This window comes from Seriola lalandi, unplaced genomic scaffold (genome assembly GCF_002814215.2).
Source record: "Seriola lalandi dorsalis isolate HSWRI2012SDOR001 ecotype SW California unplaced genomic scaffold, Sedor1 jcf7180002054234, whole genome shotgun sequence".
Taxonomy (NCBI): Eukaryota; Metazoa; Chordata; class Actinopteri; order Carangiformes; family Carangidae; genus Seriola; species Seriola lalandi.
Window position 1 is genome coordinate 118,575 of NW_019524787.1, and position 18,027 is coordinate 136,601.

The 18,027-nt window shown below is 39.4% G+C and overlaps 1 protein-coding gene across 1 annotated transcript; it reads left to right on the top strand.

The window, feature by feature from the left end:
* Positions 1 to 366: 366 nt before the first annotated feature.
* rnf150a (ring finger protein 150a) lies at positions 367 to 17,751 on the top strand. The gene is made up of 7 exons (XM_023404198.2): positions 367 to 1,054; positions 7,964 to 8,214; positions 9,258 to 9,329; positions 9,520 to 9,602; positions 9,820 to 9,916; positions 10,066 to 10,276; positions 12,584 to 17,751. Exons 1-7 carry the CDS (start codon positions 601 to 603, stop codon positions 12,700 to 12,702), a joined length of 1,287 nt encoding a protein of 428 aa, XP_023259966.1. The 5' UTR covers positions 367 to 600; the 3' UTR covers positions 12,703 to 17,751.
* Positions 17,752 to 18,027: the final 276 nt, after the last annotated feature.

An 18,027-nucleotide genomic window follows, 5' to 3' on the forward strand; every position in this document is an offset into this window, starting at 1 on the left:
GACAGAGAACAATTAGATAAAAAAATGATGCAGGCTCGGGATGATTTTTTCCTGGGTAACTATCATGATTTCCCCTGGGGGAGCATGTCCCCTTAATATAGACTAAAGCTGGGGCTAAGCCCCCGAATGTTTGCTCTATCTGGTCTCTGACAAACATCCAGCAGCCAGTCTTATGGCATCTAGCACGTGCTATAATTTATTTTCATCGTGTTTGTATTTCTGTGCCAGTGGTTTATATGATTTATGACTGTTTTAGTTTGTCCACATGCCACAGGGCGACAGAGGCACCTTGTCCACGCCCCGGTCACGTGTCAATGAGCGTGGAGCCAATCCTGAGCGAGGACGGGAAACAGCTGACGGTGGACAACAACACACGGTGTCGTCTTTTCCTGCAGGTAGTGGCGTGTAGTGGACTCCTGTGCACGTAGCTCACGAACTCTTTGGGCGCCTCATCTATGAGGTTCTGGTGTCTGGCCCTGGCTTTTCACAAAGATTAATGCATTTGTAACGTGCAGCTCCTTTTAAAGGAGGGACGTGCTGCGAGCTTTCCCAGTGAGGAGGACGCCCGGAGCTCGTCATTCCTCCCCAGCCAGCCGCACAATGGCACCGTCCCTCATCCGAGCTTGCCGCAGTCTGGCTCTCTCGACGTGGCTGCTGTCGTTTTGCTTCGTCCACTTGCTGTGCCTGGACTTCACGGTCGCAGAAAAGGAGGAATGGTACACAGCTTTTGTCAACATCACCTACCTGGACCCCGTCACTTCGGAGGTCAAGACAGAGAAAACCGAGTACGGTCGGTACGGAGAGCACTCGCCCAAGAAGGAAGCCAGAGGTCTGGTTCTGGTGCCGTCCCTCCCGCAGGACAGACAGGTGTGCGACCCCCACGTCAGGTTCCCTCCTGTCTCTCACAACATCGCCTGGGTGGCGTTAGTGGCTGCGGGAAATTGTACATACAGAGAGAAAATCCGTAACGTTGCAAATCTCAACGCCTCTGCAGTTGTCATATACAATGTGGGCTCAAGCAGCGCCAACGACACCATAACAATGCCCCATCCAGGTAAGAAACAACCTGTCAACCTTCAAGTTGAGTCTATCATTATTATTTTTATTATTCTTATCTATTTTTATTCCAAGTCTCTCTCAAAATAGTTCACTGGCTGTGTTCTTTCCTGCAAGCAGAACATTCACCTCACTACAGTTGTCCAGTCGTGACATAGAGGCCTTAGAGTACTAATGTCATCAATCAGTTGCCTCTTTAGTTGGACACCTCTGGCCCAGATGAATGGTTTTCATTGTTCTGCATCCCTGTAATCAGCTGAATAATCAGTTTGTTTATTGGTAAAGCAGAAAACAAACTGGCTCCCCTAGCAGATTACTGATATCCACTGGATAGATCTGTTGCATCTGCTAATTGGTTTTATGATTGGTTGCAGATCTTTGTTGAAGTGTGGCTGTAGGTGAAACCTGTATAGGCTATGTAATTATGTACAACTAGGGTTGGATAAAGTCTTTTAAAGTTCAGGTACACGTACATGCACATCCATACCCATCCAACAATTATCTGCAGTATTAGTATTAAAACAATACCTGTACACTGTTACCTCATTCCATATTCTTCTTCTAATGTACATGGGCGTGAGAATGTTTTGACCACAAATGGTCTCCTTCAGCTTCTGTTACTTGACACTGTTGGATACTTGTTGCTTCAGACACACATTGGTTGGTACAATAAACATACTGAAGTTTGTCATCCAGCCCTAAAGTATACACACATGGATGCATTAGAAAATGTATCCTTGTGTATATACCGTATATATGCATTTTCTAATAATTACTTAAAACTACACATCAATCAACAGACATCTTTCCCATGCCTTCACTGCATCTGTTTGATGACCCAAAATATTACCTCTAATAACACAGTGGAATAAACACTTTGTACATTATACACTCATTCAGAATTTGTGTGAATAAATTTGACTCACAAATGCAGACAGTTATGCACAATGTCAATCTTCCCAGTAAGTGAAAAATAAAAAATGTTCATTTCATTGCAGTCTCACCATGTGTTTAGTGTTCACTGGTGGTGTTTACCTGTTATTCTGTGACTGTTGATACATGTCCTGATGTCTTATTATTATTGTGATTATTTCGAAGTGTTTGTAGTTGCTGAAGAAGGTGAGAACATATTACTTTAATGATTAAAGAGCATGAACATTATAATTTAAAATTAAAAGGGTAATGGTTTTTCAGTATATGATTCTTTGAAATGATAGAGGTGTTGTCTCTAATCAAAACAGACAAGGTAAATGCTTGTTATATGTGCCAAGTAGCCCAGATAGTATAGCGTGAGTGAAACCAAAAGTCTGCACACAAGTTTTCTTTACTGAATTTATGCTTGAAGAAAGGAACCACTGTAATCAACATGTAAACACACAATTTAAAGTTTTGCAGATAAGCACGGGCTGAAGACTCACAGGTAAATGACTCCTCAAGACAAAGCTTAAGAGGAAGAACAACAACAAAAAAAAAAAACTGTTTTCAGAACTGAAATGAGTAAATAATCACTGTGTAAACAACACACCCAACAAACCTTTGGAGATAATCCATGCAAAATACCTTGAAAACACAGACACCAGTTTCAACTTCAGGTTCTTCCAAGGAAAGTCGCTTAGCTTGTTTGCTTGTTTGCTGGAGGCAGGGCAGGCTGATGCATAGATAATTGGACAAACACTTGACTGTTTAAATAGCATCAGGTGTAGTAATTTGCTTGCTAGATGTTTATGACAACTATGTAAAAGCATGGTCATGTTTTGATGTGCTCTAGAAATCGTACTTAAAATCGGTCATAGACAAAGACGGGGTTTAGTTTAACTAGAAGGCTCATAAATAGGCTGTTCAGAGATTGCATAAGTCACAGTGGAGATTCCTCTTCAAATGAATTGTAGTGCCTGTTAAGCTAGAGGGATGTACAGTGTACACATCCATGGCTCTGCTGCAAGATGTTGAAGGTGTTTCTATGTGATGATGGGATGCCTTGTTGATCTTTGTGGGGATTTATTTTTTTACTTTTTTCATTGAGCCTGGAGCTCAGATAATCATTTTTTTTGTTCATATGCTCTTCATCAGCGCAGGTACTCACTGACACAGGAGCTTGAATACCTGTTCTGCTGTGTAAGGTGTTCTGCCTTTTCATATTGCCAGCACCTTGCATGGCAGCTCTGCCACTGTGTGTGTGTGTGTGTGTGTGAGAGAGAGAGAGAGAGAGAGAGACAAATTGTAAAGTGCTTTGTCTGTTAAAGTAGGAAAAAAGTAACTCCTATTTGGAATAAACCTTTTTCTTTCAAGCCTGCTAAGCAGTTACAGTATAAAATACTTTCTTAGTTTAAAGTTTAACCTGTCATGTCTCACCCCTTATTTCTATTATAAGCACACTTTTTGTTATTTTTTGAGAATAAAAGTTGACACTTAGACCTTCTGCAGTAGTTATAAGCAGTGCCCGCTTTTCCACTTGACGTTTATTTCCATTGGAAATGTGCTCTATGTTGCTGTTGCTAGTTTTCATAAAGGTGTGGCTGACCTCACCAACACACCTGTGGCGGACAACAGCACAATGCATGAAGTCTATTGGACAAAACGATCTTTACAAAAACAGATGTTCAAACAAAAAGTATACAACACCTGGAGACATAATAGTTGAGTCATTTTTAACTGAAAGGGTTCTTTTGTACAATAGTGTCACTTGTCAAGATATGTAGATTTAAAATCCTATTCAGAGCCTCTAAAGCTGTCACTCAAATTCAGTATCTTGCCTGACACTTCAGATCAAACATTAACCTAACATTTTTTTAGACTGAAGTCAAGAACAGGTGTGGATGGGCTGGAGGCCACATGTCCTGGTCCTGGTAGCATCACGTGGACAACCTGCAGCATTACAATTCGACTTACTCTCTTCATACAGTGGATACTTACAGCTGTACTAGTAAATGTTTTTATTTCAACAATTCATCGAATGACTGTGTGTAATGCGAGAGGTGCTGATCGTAGTGACAAACTCACTTATCATCACCAGACTCTGTTGTTGCCCCTGCAGCTTACACCAACCAGGCAGCTGTTTACAGCAGACAAGTTCTTAAAAACCCAATTTATGTTAAATAACAAACAGCACCAACAGCAGGCTTGTCAAAGTTAGTGACTAGCTGGTAAAAATACTGGAACATTTAGCAGCTAAAGCAGCTTCTCAGGAGTTGGTGGAGATGAACACTGATCCAAAAGGAGAGTGAATGATGGATTTGCATACATAAGGTTGTCCAAATCATGACTTCAGCTGAATTCTAACGTTGCTCTGTGTTGGCTGGATGTTTAAATAGGCAACTGTGTGCTAACTTGTTTGGCACAACAGCTATATAAAGTGGTAACACTGTATGTCACTGTTGTGTTCATTCCCTGATGGGCTTCCCCCGTGCAGCTTGCTGTTAATACGCCTGTAGTTTTCCTAAGCATTTTTTTTTATGCAGGTCTGTTATATAAAATTTAATATTTTTCCATTAATGTAGTGCTATTTTTACTTGAGTAAATGGTCTGCCAATGTGCCTGTGCAGGGGATCTACAGTATTTGACCAATAATCCTCCTCTATTCCTCTGCTCTTGAAGCAGCAAACAAAGGCTTCAGAGAGGAGCCCTGGTTTACCTGCTGCAAAAGATCAAAGACACCAGACTGTCCCAGCTTCGAGCCATGACATAAATATAAACTGAGACAGTTAAAGAGACAGAGAAGGCAGCCATGAGAGGTGTGATGACAAAGCTAGTAAATAGGAGGCAAGTAACAGAGAGTGCAGTGACAAAGGAACATGTCTCAATGTGTAGATTGAATGTGAGGGAGCATTCGCTTTCCAGAAGCAACACAGCTGGACTGTAAAATCCACAGTTGCCAATCAGAAACCTCTCATGGCCTGTCTTTATTTAATCCTTCCTTCCCTTGGCCAAGCGGTGTCAAACTCGTGTTTCCATAAAGCCAGCTCAGATAAATTTGGGTTTTTCAGTTCTTAAAGTGTGTGGGTTTATCCAATCACCCTGTTGGTCTCGATGAAGCTTTAAACAGCAAAACCCCTCTTCCTGTCAAAACTCCAAGAAGATAGATTCCACTCTCATATCATATACAGCAGCCAGTTAGAGTAGCTCAGCATACAGACTAGAAACAGGGGGAAACGGCTAGCCTGGCTATGTCTAAAGGAAAAAAACCAATCCATCATCCATCAATTCTTGTTAGTTTGTGTTAGCCATAGAGCAGTAACTGTTCAGTGCCAAGAGAAAATCCAGCACACAACCCCCACTTAACTTTTTGTGTGGTTTAATCAGATGAAATGTAACGTGTTAATCAGTGAGCTTTAGATGTGCTGGTGGATGAGTTTTGTTACCACAGGCTAGCTGTTTACCCCTCTTTCCATTCTTTATTCTAAGATAATTTGCTGATTGCTTCATCTTTGTATTTACTTACATAAGAGTGGTATCAAGCTGCTTATCTAACTCTCGACAAGAAAGCAATTAAGCATATTTCCCAAACTGTTCCTTTAATCAAATACTCTGTAGCTTTAATACTTCCATGATTAAACCACAGTGTAGTTGGCTTTGTGTAACTGTCAGGTACAGTTGTTAATAATGTGGTTACCAGTTAATTCTTTGGTAATCTGTGCCAGTGTCACAGACAGTGAAACTGACTGACACTTGAGATTGAACAGGCTGTTGTCTACTAAATTACCCTGCTCAGTATTTATTCCTCCTTGCCTCCACATTTTGGCCTAGTGGGTCTGGAGGACATGAATCTCTTCACAAGATCAGCCTCAGTCTCTGACATTGCCCTCCTGTTTTAGAAGCAGCTATTTTTGTCCACTGTGACTGCGTCACTGTGAGCAGAAGGAGATAAGAGTCCAGGCTTAGGGAAATCTTACATACCTCATCGTACCTTTCCTTATTTCTGTTGGCTGTGAAGCTGAGGCTGGACATACATGGGCAATGTGGAGTCTGGATGCAACAGTTTAATTACAAACATAGGCCAGAACTGGAATGACGACATATGACAGCTGATGGCCTTAGGGTCCAAATAGATGTTGTGTTCAGCAGTGTATTACCATCTGTTTGCTGTCCAAACACAAGCTTTTGTTTTCTCACTGTTTGCAGCAGGGTTTGTCTTAAAGGCTCTAACATGGAAATACTGCTAAATGGATAACTGTTGATAACCCTGTGGGTAGGGATAGTTTTTTTGGGGGTTTATTTTTTTTTGTTGCAGAAGAGCTTTTTTACCCAATTCTACCTAACCCACAATGCATTGCTACCGCTAATTGAGGTGTTTAATTGTTTAAAAGGCTGCTTTTGCCTCAAAATATTTGCTGTATTGAGGTATTATTTAAAATAAATAAATAAATAAATAATCTTATGCTTGGATCCTATTTCTTGAAGAATTAAAATCTTTTCCATTTTTAGCCAGAAAACTTTATTGTCTATGCTGATTCTTGAATATGCATGAAAATGAAACAGTTTACAAGACATAATTTTGGTCTGGCTTTAGACTTTGGTGGTATAAAACAGATGTGCAGATTTCACAACAGACCTGTTATATAAAGGGATTTATGAGCCTGACGGCAATAATGCATTGCAACTACCCTCTGAAAATGTACCATATCTGTCTGATTCAAAGCCTTTAACTCCTCTGGAAAACACCATCTTTTCCGTCAGTGTTAGTAGGCTACCTCTGACAGAATCACCCCAGTCTATGATGTTGGGGGGGGGGGGAAACATCCTCAGGTATTACTTGTTATGGGTTTACTTTCTTAAGCTCACTGGTAAACATATCATGTGTTACTGAGTATTGTGCCACAGTGTAAAAGGATTTTTTAAACTTCTTCAAAAGTGAAATAGAAAGTAGTAGTGTTTGTATCAAGAAGTGGATTTCTGTTAGCCCCAGAGGCAAAGCTTATCTGTCACTGAGCTGAGGAGAGGCAGTAGCCAAGAGGAGGAAAATTCTCAGTCTTATACTATAAAACATGGACATCTTTCAGGTGCAGATGCTTGGTGACTCTGTAGTACGAACTCCTTTATTGTGCACATCAAGCAAAGCAACAGATGGTTGCTGGCAGGAAGCCTCTGACACTGAGAGTGAGGCTTTAGTTGTGTCCTGTCTAAGCTCCAGGCAACCTACACATGTTTCCTCAGTGCAGTTCACCTGAGTCTGAACTAGCACCTGAGTTTTCACACCTGCTGTGCTTTAATTGCAGTTGCTTATATACCAGGATTTTGACCTCACGGTAGTTACTTGTAAAAGTAGAGCAGGTTCCTGAATGTAAAAACCTCTAAGCATTTGCAGATTGCTGTAATTATACAGGAAGCAAGGCTGTATCAATTAATGGTATTTTTGGCAGTAGTAAGGAAAAGATAATTAGCTTTTGGTTACTTTTGATGCCAGATAGTAAGAAGTAGTATCGTTATTGCAATATATAATGTAATGTATTGCATAATAGAAAGTATTGTAAGAAGGGTTGGAGTAACAAGCTCAATGCCAATAAATTTCTTTTTATTATAAATTGTCTGAAAATAAGAAAATATGTTGTATCAAGTCCATGGTGATGTCTTTAAATGTCTTGTTTTGTCTGACTAACCATCCAAAACCCAAAGATATTCAGTTCACTAATAATCCTCACATAGAGAAGATGACTTACACAATTATTTATCAAAACAGCTGTTTATTGATTTCATGCTGACAATCTAATCATTTCAGATATATACAATACAATACAAACTTGCATTCATTTATTTTTTCCATTTTACTCACTCAACTGTTTCGTTATATTTTCTATAAAATATTTATATTCTGGACACTATCAGGATATAAACCATGGAAAGAATAAACATATCAACAACTATATTCCTTTATTATGTTTTAATTTTATTTCATATTTTGTGGTATGTGCAGGTACAGGTGATGTTGTGGCCATCATGATCCCAGAGCCTAAAGGTCGTGAGATTGTGGCCTTGCTGGAGCAGAACATCGTGGTCATGTTGCACATCACTATTGGAACCCGCAACCTGCAGAAGTACGTGAGCAGAACATCGGTAGTGTTTGTCTCCATCTCCTTCATCGTGCTCATGATCATCTCCCTCGCTTGGCTCGTCTTCTACTACATCCAGAGGTTCCGCTACGCAAATGCACGAGACCGCAACCAGGTACCAGACTGTGTTCTTTGTTAAATCGAAGTATAACTCTGTGAGATGGTGTGTATCTGCCTAAAATGGACACTCACGTTGCATCTGTGCTTTGGTCTCGCCCTTAACAATGGTCTGTGCCTTTTGTCATCTGGTGTGAGACCTGCAAGACCGTAAGGAGAGGCCAGAATTAGCCTGACAGCTGGCTGAACAGAGATGTGACAAACCAGTGAACCATCAACCCGCTCAGCTTTCTGGCCCTTTGAGCTGACAGTGCAAATACTTGCTTTTGCCATCTCTTTATTATGAATGGCCGTCTCTGACGTTCTTGTGACGCCTGTAATGACGGTACATCAACGTGCCTGTTGTGATAGGAGCCGGGGCCATGACAACCCCTGTTTGCTTTTTCACTTTAAATTATGTTGATTTATGTTGTACAAAGAATTCAGCCATACTGAACAAATCTGCTTTCAATCTATTTCCAAGGCAGCCCAGTAAGGTAAAACAGACTTTGAACAGTTACGTAATGATGTGTGTGATATCTAACTATTGTAAGACTCTATTACTGACACCACTTGCCTGTCAGTTCTGTGAGTCTGTTGCCATCTTCTAGGTTTTTCCGTCCTGTCAATATTTCCATATTGTCTCTGTATTTTTATTACCCTCATTTTGTTTTATGCAAAAGAACTGGAGAGTATGATCTGAAACAGATGTTATGACCACATCCATGTCAATGTCTGGAAAATGCTCCTGAAAAACATTACACCAGCACAAATATCCCCTGAGCTTGTATCCCCTGTTGTTTCTTCTTGAAATTCATGGGAAACACTGTATGCACTTCCTTTAAATCTCTCCAGGAAATCAGTGTCTCCGCAAAACATTTTCAGGCATTTTGTCTGACAGTTGGCTGTCAGCATTCAGAACATACAATCAGAAGATGGATACTTTTATTTATAATAATAATAATATTATTGTGTCTTATTATTAAAGCCACATTGCATTAAAATTAAAAAACCTACTCATCTTGTCAGTAATAAATACATTTTTTCTTTTATGTCTTACAGAGACGTCTTGGAGATGCTGCCAAAAAAGCCATCAGCAAGCTTCAAGTACGCACCATTAAGAAAGGAGACAAGGTAAATGATGTTCCCCACACAGCAAACAGACACTTGAAAGCATGTTTTAAATGTGATTATCCACATGGAGGGCAATATCAATGAATTACACTGTACTTATTTTATTTGGTATGCATATATATTTGAGAATTCACTGGTCTGTCATTTTACATCACTTTCCATTTCTGTGCCTTTTTGTTCTGTGCTTTAGGAGACTGAGTCTGACTTTGACAACTGTGCAGTTTGTATTGAAGGTTATAAGCCTAATGATGTTGTGAGGATATTACCATGCAGGTAAGGTTTGTTTGATCAATGTTGTACATAAGTTAAAAATTAGGAATCTCCATTTGTCTGTTAGATTATTATTACCTTTGGCCATCAAAAAATATCATGTTCCATAACTGCTGGTATCTCTGTATCCTGTTTAATACTCCGTTTACTGTGCACCGCATTTTTAACAATCATTTGTGGTTGAATTAATCATTTGTGTGTTGCCACTTTATTTTGTCAGGCATGTCTTCCATAAACACTGTGTAGACCCATGGCTACAAGACCACCGCACGTGTCCCATGTGTAAAATGAACATCCTCAAAGCCTTAGGAGTCCCAGTAAGTTCCGTTTTAACTTATTTGGATCTTCTCACTGTTCTCATTCCTCATATTAAAGCTAATCTAACTTTAAAGTGCAAAATATGAAAGTGAAGAAGACACATCATTATGCATGAGAGCAACTCTAAAGATATCTTTGGCCTGTCCAGCTCAACGCTGACTGCTCAGATGAGATTCCTCCCGACTATGAGATGTCTGTCGGCGGTCCACCCACCAACCCCATCAGTGGGGCAAGTGAAATCACAATCAACGAGAGCTCTGTAGTTCTGGACCCAGCAGGGACAGACGTGGGTCTGCAGCAACTCTATCCTGATTCAGAGATGGTGCATCAGGCCGGGGAGAGCCACATCATAGCCAGCAGTAAGTACAATACAAGTGACATTTAAAGGTACTTGTACATTAGTTGAGTATTTATAGTTCCTGCAAAATTTAACTAGTGGATTATGAATGCTTACAAAAAAGTAGTTGGAGCCCCTTGTCATGTTTGAGGTGTCTGAGTGGTTAGCAGTTTCACCAAAGAGAGATTTCCCCTTTAAACTTCTAAGGTGGTTTCATTTAAAAAAACTACTCAAGGCTCAAAGAGGTAAAATTCCAATATTTCAAAAAGGAATTCTACAATTTTTATTTAACTTATAATATAATATCTTCACTATGGTATTGGTACTTCTACTCAAGTAAAGGATCTGAATACTTCTTCCACCACTGCAGAGGGATCTTAAACTGGGCAGTTGGTTCAATGTTAATTCACACATAAACATATTCATCAGTTGATGGGAATTAGGGAACATCGTGTCAGTGCTGTTATTTCTGTTCTGAGGCCTGAACTAGGCCAGCAGCCACCTGGTCAGTGTTCCCCAATTTATATCCTCTTGGGTGATGCAGGAGGAAAACAACAGTGTTCCCTTTCCACAAAGTCACAACCTAACCCACATACACTCAAATACCGTGTTTGTTGAAGTTATACATTCTAGCACCCAGTGCAAATGACTAATGGTTATTGCTTTAACTAATGACTGTTAAACACCTGCTAGCTATCACCACTTTATGTGTTCATGTGTATGAGTACATGCATATGCTTATACATGTGTTTATTGTTTGGCCTCATATCCCCAGAACAGGGATATAGAGTTTTGAGTTTCTGTAAATGTTATTATCTGTTATGAAGTATATTAGTAATATAAGTAGCTGTGTTTCTCCTACATGATGGTTTAAAATGTATCTGTTCAGTTTTTACTGAAACTGTGTTAAAGAGGTGTTGATTCAACTTAATCATCACCAAAGAGGCTTTAGTTTTTGGTGCTGTTGAACTGTGTTGCATTATACAGAGAGGTATTTATGTTATTTAGCCTACCCTCATTAATAAAAATGGGATGAACAAAAAAAATAGTGACAACTGTGAGTATTAGGTTTTAGCTTCAGCATCATGTGAATGTTGTGCTCTATACTGCTTCCAGAGCATGGGAATGGATTCCTGTTTTATATGTTGGTTCTACTTAGAGGCAAAAGATAAGTCTAGTATTTGTTGAGATAAACACTGAACATTAAAAAAATGTCCTTATATCATGTACTTTCCAATTTACCTTAAAGGGACTCTCCTCCAAGGCACTCCGAAGCTGCTAGAGCAAAGAGCTATTTTTTTGTGTGCTTGACAAGCAGTAGATCAGCTCACCACATGTTGGTGTTCTCCTCACGACTAATTAGAATGTAAATTAGACGTGATTTGTCTTTTTGTCGCACACTAATGAGCTGACAGAGACAATGTCACCGACAGGCAGAAAGCATGAGCTGATCTGTCAGGCAGTGGTGGAGAGCAGCTTCTTTTACATCTTTTCCCTGAATAATGAGCACTGCCATTAATGGTACTGCAGCTATCACTCTGTCACACTCAGATTGTCTGGGACTTTGACTACAATGCACACTCAGTACATGTCTCTCTGTCCGTCTGTCCGTCCATCCATCCATCCATCCATCCATCCATCCATCCATCCATCCATCCATCCATCCATCCATCCACCTCACATACTGTATTACTCCGCAGATCAGCTGTTTGAGTGTGACAGAGCTAAGTGTAGGTGCAACTGTGCGTGGGACTACAGTAGTTCAAGGGGTGAAAAAATGTAGTTCCAAAGGAATGGGCTGTTTGACGGCAAGATAAAGCAGTGAAAATATTAAAAGAATGAAGTGAACACTTAAACTGATCTTGTTTTTTTTCTGTGGGCATTTTTTTAAAAGTGGCTCCCGGCTGCTTCTCTAAACTTGCAGCAAGCTGATCCGAATCTACTGCAGGTAATACATGGGCTATAGATAACCACCTCACACTCGCTTTAAGTCAGATGGGTATATTGGGTATAGACTCATTGAGCTGCAACAGAGAAATGTAGTACAAACAGGGAGCTACTTAGCTTCAGATTAACTTCAAAATACATTTGCACAGAATAACACTGTGAACCATTGTCACATACGGTGCAGTAGCGTAGACAGGAGGAGCAATTACAGCAACCAGCAGCTTTTAATAAACAAATAGTCATCCTGTCCATTAAGTGACAATGGCACTAAGAGTTAACCTTCGTCACTGGACTTCATTTGTCCCTGCCCGGAGGTATTGGTGTGACTGCATCCCATAATGATCCGTCAAATAATGAATCGCCTCCCTCTCTCCCCCCTCAGGTGAGCACCAGCCTCCGCTCAGCAGTGATTCAGACACTTCTATTATCACGGGCGTGGAGATAGGCATGTCTGAAATAGACCTGTCCACAGAGCAGGAATGTGACGGGGCCAAATCCTGAGCCAGTCAGAACTGAAGAAAAAGCTTGAATCACCAGGAAAAGGAGGATGAGAACAGGACAGAGTGATCGGGGGACTCCCAGAAATTCGCTACGTCTTCGTTCCCCTGGAGGAAATGACCTCATAGAAGATGGGCAAATGAGCAATACAACCCATAGCAGCACAAAACACCCTGTTCTGTCTGTACTACCTGAAAAACAGACTTGTCCCCGTGTCTGTGGACATGTCGCTTGCTCGTTTTCTTGCAGTCACACTTCACCATTTTGTTGGTGAACACAGCTCTCATATTGTGGTGGTCCGGTCCCTGTCCACGTAATTTTTTTCACATTCTTAAACTTAGCATCTGAAATACACATACAGTAACTGAGATGTTAGTCGCCTTCACTGTACTGAGAAGGCTAAATAATGTTTTCCTCACTCTGGCAACCTAAACCTGCCGCTGGACACAATATGAGCACGGGAGCATCGGGGCCTCTTCAACACCTGATTGCAGCTTTAATTATATAAAAAATATGTGCAGATTGTTTGATTTCTTGGTATGAGATCACTGCCAACGTATTCCAGAAGTAAGTTTTACTGATGTGATGGATACACAGGATGTATAGAGCCTATGTCAGCAATTTCTTAGGAGTCCCTAACAGTTGGTGTGAATACCCACCAGCAATTTTTCAACTTCAGATTTTGGTAACATGTTATTATCCCCTGAAAACTTGAAGCATAGGTCATTAAGTTCATGCAGCCCTCTGGCATTAAGGAGTTGAAACATGTATGCACATATTATGCTGTAATTTCTAAATGTTACTGTTACTATTGTGCGGAGACCTTCATTTTTGAATACTATCTTACCAACTGAATATTCCTGTTGTTGAGAGGAAATAACCAAACACAAGGTAGATACTTCTCTCCACACATTTGACAATCATAGCTTGCCAAAAGCAGTTCGAAGTGATGTCACCCACTGCCCTACTGATACTGCTGCTGCTGATTTCCAAGTTATCACGACACATGATGTAGCCCCCCCCCCGTCTGTGAGGAAGGGAGTGTTAGTGTTCACACTGCTGGTAAATACAGCTGGCTATAGCTGCTGTCACTACCAAATTCTGGCAGTGTGTACATACTGTGGACAAAATTCTGCCTCTTGTCAAGCCAGCCAATATAAACATGTCAGCAAGTCTTTGTGCCAAGTTTATCAGTAATATTTTAAACATTGCTGTTGTTCACGCTGATTCCCTTGGCTGTCAGTCAAGCTCGAATGGCACTAAATCTGTGCATGACATGAAACTGAAGAAATAACATGAGGACACATGCTCTGCTTGGTAAGAAAGGGGGAAATGTTTTCATTTGAAATGGTCAGAGTATTAATTTGAGGGACTTGGTGCTCCAAGCATGGGTTTTTCTTTTTTTTTATTGCACGAAAAGCTCACAGCATGGAAAATTTTTACAATTATGGACAGTTAAAAAGTTTTCTTTGGACTACGTTTATAACAAGATGGCAGATTTTGGAAAATGACACACACATACACACACTCATTTAGTAAAGCTGTTGTTCTGCTTTTTTGTGTTGACCTACTCTAAAGTTCTGTCCCAATTTCATACTGTAGTTCTCAGCAGGTTTTAGTATTTAGTGTGTTTACACTGGACCCTGTTTTCCCTCATTGATTGCACAAAAGAACTGAGAGGCCCACTCACAGCTGAAAACAGTTTAAATGGTTTGTGAGTGGTGATGAAACAACTTCAAAAAGGTCTTGGGAAAACCAAAAAATAAGTACTAAATGGGTAGAAAGACGTTTTGTTTTTTCTTTGTGAAGTTTAATTGGCAGTGGAAATCTTTGTCACTGTATGATGACTATCAGGATATGAATTGCACCAGTTCTTTATAGAACTATCTACTTTATCTACTTTATAGATTTATAAAGTATCTTAATTTCTTGCTTACTACAAACTGTATTATATTGATAAGCATGCAGTACATACCATGTACAGTTAGTGTGTAGTATGGCATTGGGACACAGCTTCAGACTCCCAAGGTGATGCTGACTGTTAATTAAGATTCAGTCTACTGAAGAAATAATTCTTCTGCTCTCATTGTTCTGTTATTGTTCTGTCAATAGTCTTGTCAATACTTTTCCAGTAATGTCATGCTGAACACGATCAGCAGAATCTAAGACTCGGTTGGACCTGTTTCCTCTCACATTCTTGTAGACTTGCACACTAAAGAAGCGCACACACACTGACTCAGTCGATGGAGCCGGTGGAATTGAACTGGTGGTTTTCTCCTGTCGCTATTTTCATTATGTCCGGGAGCCACCTGGGACTCTGTTATGTAACACACACTCCCCGTGTTTGGGTTAATCATTGAAACATCAGTGGATATGTGGGCAAATGTTTCTGTTTTTCAAGAAAGCTTTGGTATTAAGAGGGGTACATTGTAATTTTTTATTTCTGTTTTTTGAGACTGTATGTTCTTAGCTCTAGCTGCACAGATACACACACAGGAAAAAGCGAGACAGGTTTCAGATTACCTCACTTTATATTCAGTTACTAGCACAAACTGACCAGTTCAACATGTAACCTACAATTTCAACATGCCTGAAATGTGTGGTAGCGTCATGAAAGAATTGATGAATGTAGATTTTTGTATACTTCTAAACAATGCAGTGGTACTGTAGTCATCCGTTTGATAAACAGCCTGGTTTATCTCGAACTGTACATCTTTTTTTGTGGATATGAAGATAAAGAAAGAGTGAGATTCTTACCAGCTCAGTACAGATGCAGATGCTTAAGTCTCAGCCAGCCTAATCTGGACCTTTTAAGCCTCTGCATGTTACATCAGCTCACATGATGATGAGATAGCACAATACATAAGACAACCTACAAGCACCCAACAGCGTCAATACCTGCTGCTCTCCCCGTCTCTCTTGCTTGTCCTCTCCCTCTCACGCTTCAAATTCATGGCTCTTTCTTCTGTCACCTTGACTTCTTCTCACATTTACACGCAAACATAACAAACATTGTCTCAATCTGACCAATTTGTTTGGTCGGCCAAGCAACAAGGTAAAGCAAAGCACACTCGTTTTCAGTGCCAGATCGCTCAGTTCTGGCTGTACTGCCCTAATGAAACGAGTTTGTCTGAAGGTGGATTAAGGCCTTCTTTTTACAGACCACCCTTAAAATGATGTGGTTGAGCTATAAGGTTCTCTCTCAGTTTTGTCAGTTTACAGTGTTTCAAAAACAACTCTCTCTTAGGAATAAGTTGAAATAACAGAGTTTTAAGAAAAAAGACTTGAGTGTACTCCATATAATAATATTCAATGCACTTGAAAGAAAAAAAGATTGTTCTCCCTAATTGCACCTGCAACATTTCATAAGACTTTATTTTATGTGTTCCATAATTTCCTAATCATTTTGAACAAGTTTCCTGGAAAGAACTTTATAATTTTCTACAAATTTTTGGGAAAATAGAAATATCCTTAAAAAGAAAACCTCCATTTTAATGTATACATTATTCCTTCAGTCTCCTTAACTGTAAATTTTATTTTCTATTTATGTAATGTATGTAATGTATTATCTGACAGAGGCAGTGCTCATTCATCAACAGAGTTAGCTTAAAATGGACAATTGAATTGTATTCCTGCTTGTAGACAAATTTTACAATTAATTGGGATTGATTAATGAACGAATTAAACACAGTCTAAATTGTACCTATAACTAGTACTAAATTATATAGTTCCTTCCAGGAAATGTCTTATTTTTTTATTTATTTCTAAATATTGGAAAAATATTCATACATTATGGACCTGTAAAATTCAGCATTACCCAAAATTATTTTACTATAGGTAGTTAATAGATTTTTATTCTGTTTTTGTTTTGTTTTGTTTTTGTTCTTGTCACTTTTCTTCTCGTTGTGTAAACATTCCTATATTGCACTTTATCCCTCCAGTGAATGAGGAGTGGCTTTTTTATGTAGAGCTTTTAAGAAGAGGGCTACAGTATTAAACATGGCACATGAGTCAGCTGTTGCTTTATGTATAATGTTATGATCTTTTATCTGTACTATTATGTTTGTGTGTTGGGGGGTGGGGATGCCAATATATTGTACACTATACCCAGTTACCCAGCAGAAATAACAGCATTGCTATTTTCAAATATAAAAACAACTGTAAGTAGGATCCGTGATGTCTCTGTCATTTTCTTGTACCATGATGCACGTGTAGGAATGTCTGTGATTTTGACTTATAATAAATTTGAATCAGGTTTTTCCAACTTTGGTAAACCTGTTTTGTTTTATATTTACTCAATAAAAAGTATGTTTTTCTACATAAGAACACTGGTAATGAAAATGTGGTATACTGTATGCATTTTACTGATTGCATCTGTGAAATACCAGAATAAAGTCACTCAGTGTAGTCTGGGTAAAAGAAACAATTCCCCCATCAACTATATAGAGGTCTGGCAATATGCATCATACACACTGATATACAGGTCTGCGCTTTACTACTTTATGAGCAATTTGTTTTTTGTTTTTTTTGTTTATTTAACAGGGACCACACAGATTGTAACATACATAAAGATAAGCAATGCAACAGATATATATATATATGGTGTTTACCTGAAGTAAGTGTGCTCCTCGTGTGTGGTTAGGCTTTTAAATCTAGATCTACAACTGCCAAACAAATGAGTGCAAGTACATACTGTACATTCTTTGTCAATCAAATCCAATCAAAGGCTATTCAGCGATTACATCTTTGTTGTTTAAGTCACTGTTTTATTTATGTAGTCAATGTGTTCTTAATTCTGGTTGTAAGGTATTCTAGGATTGCTAGCGTTTTACTGATAACTGACATTTTTATGTGCCTTGGAACATCTTTGACAAAATGGCAAAAAGTGGTGTCTCATGTCCCTTCAGATTTCACGGGAGACTCCAGTTTGAACCTTTTTAAAACACACTGTCCCACGGTTTGGTCTTGGTAGTGCTATATAGGTGTGTTTTTGGTCTGCACTGGATTCAATCTTCACACAATCTTGACAAATGATAAATGTTTTTGAAAGCTCTAAGTCTCCTGATTCTATCTGTGCAAAAATATTTTACGATCCTCAAGTGTTTTCCACACGAAACATGGACATGTACTGTAATATTATTGTACAGTATTATTTTTGATTTGTCCTGATCCAGGGGTGGAGAGAGACATAGTAAACATTCAGGCTGATCCCTAACTAAATACTATATTCAGGGGACATGCTCCGCAGGGAATTTTTTCTCCAGTCACAGCAGCTACATTCACTATTTACTGTATCAAGCCATTTGTACATCATTTGGGGAAAACATG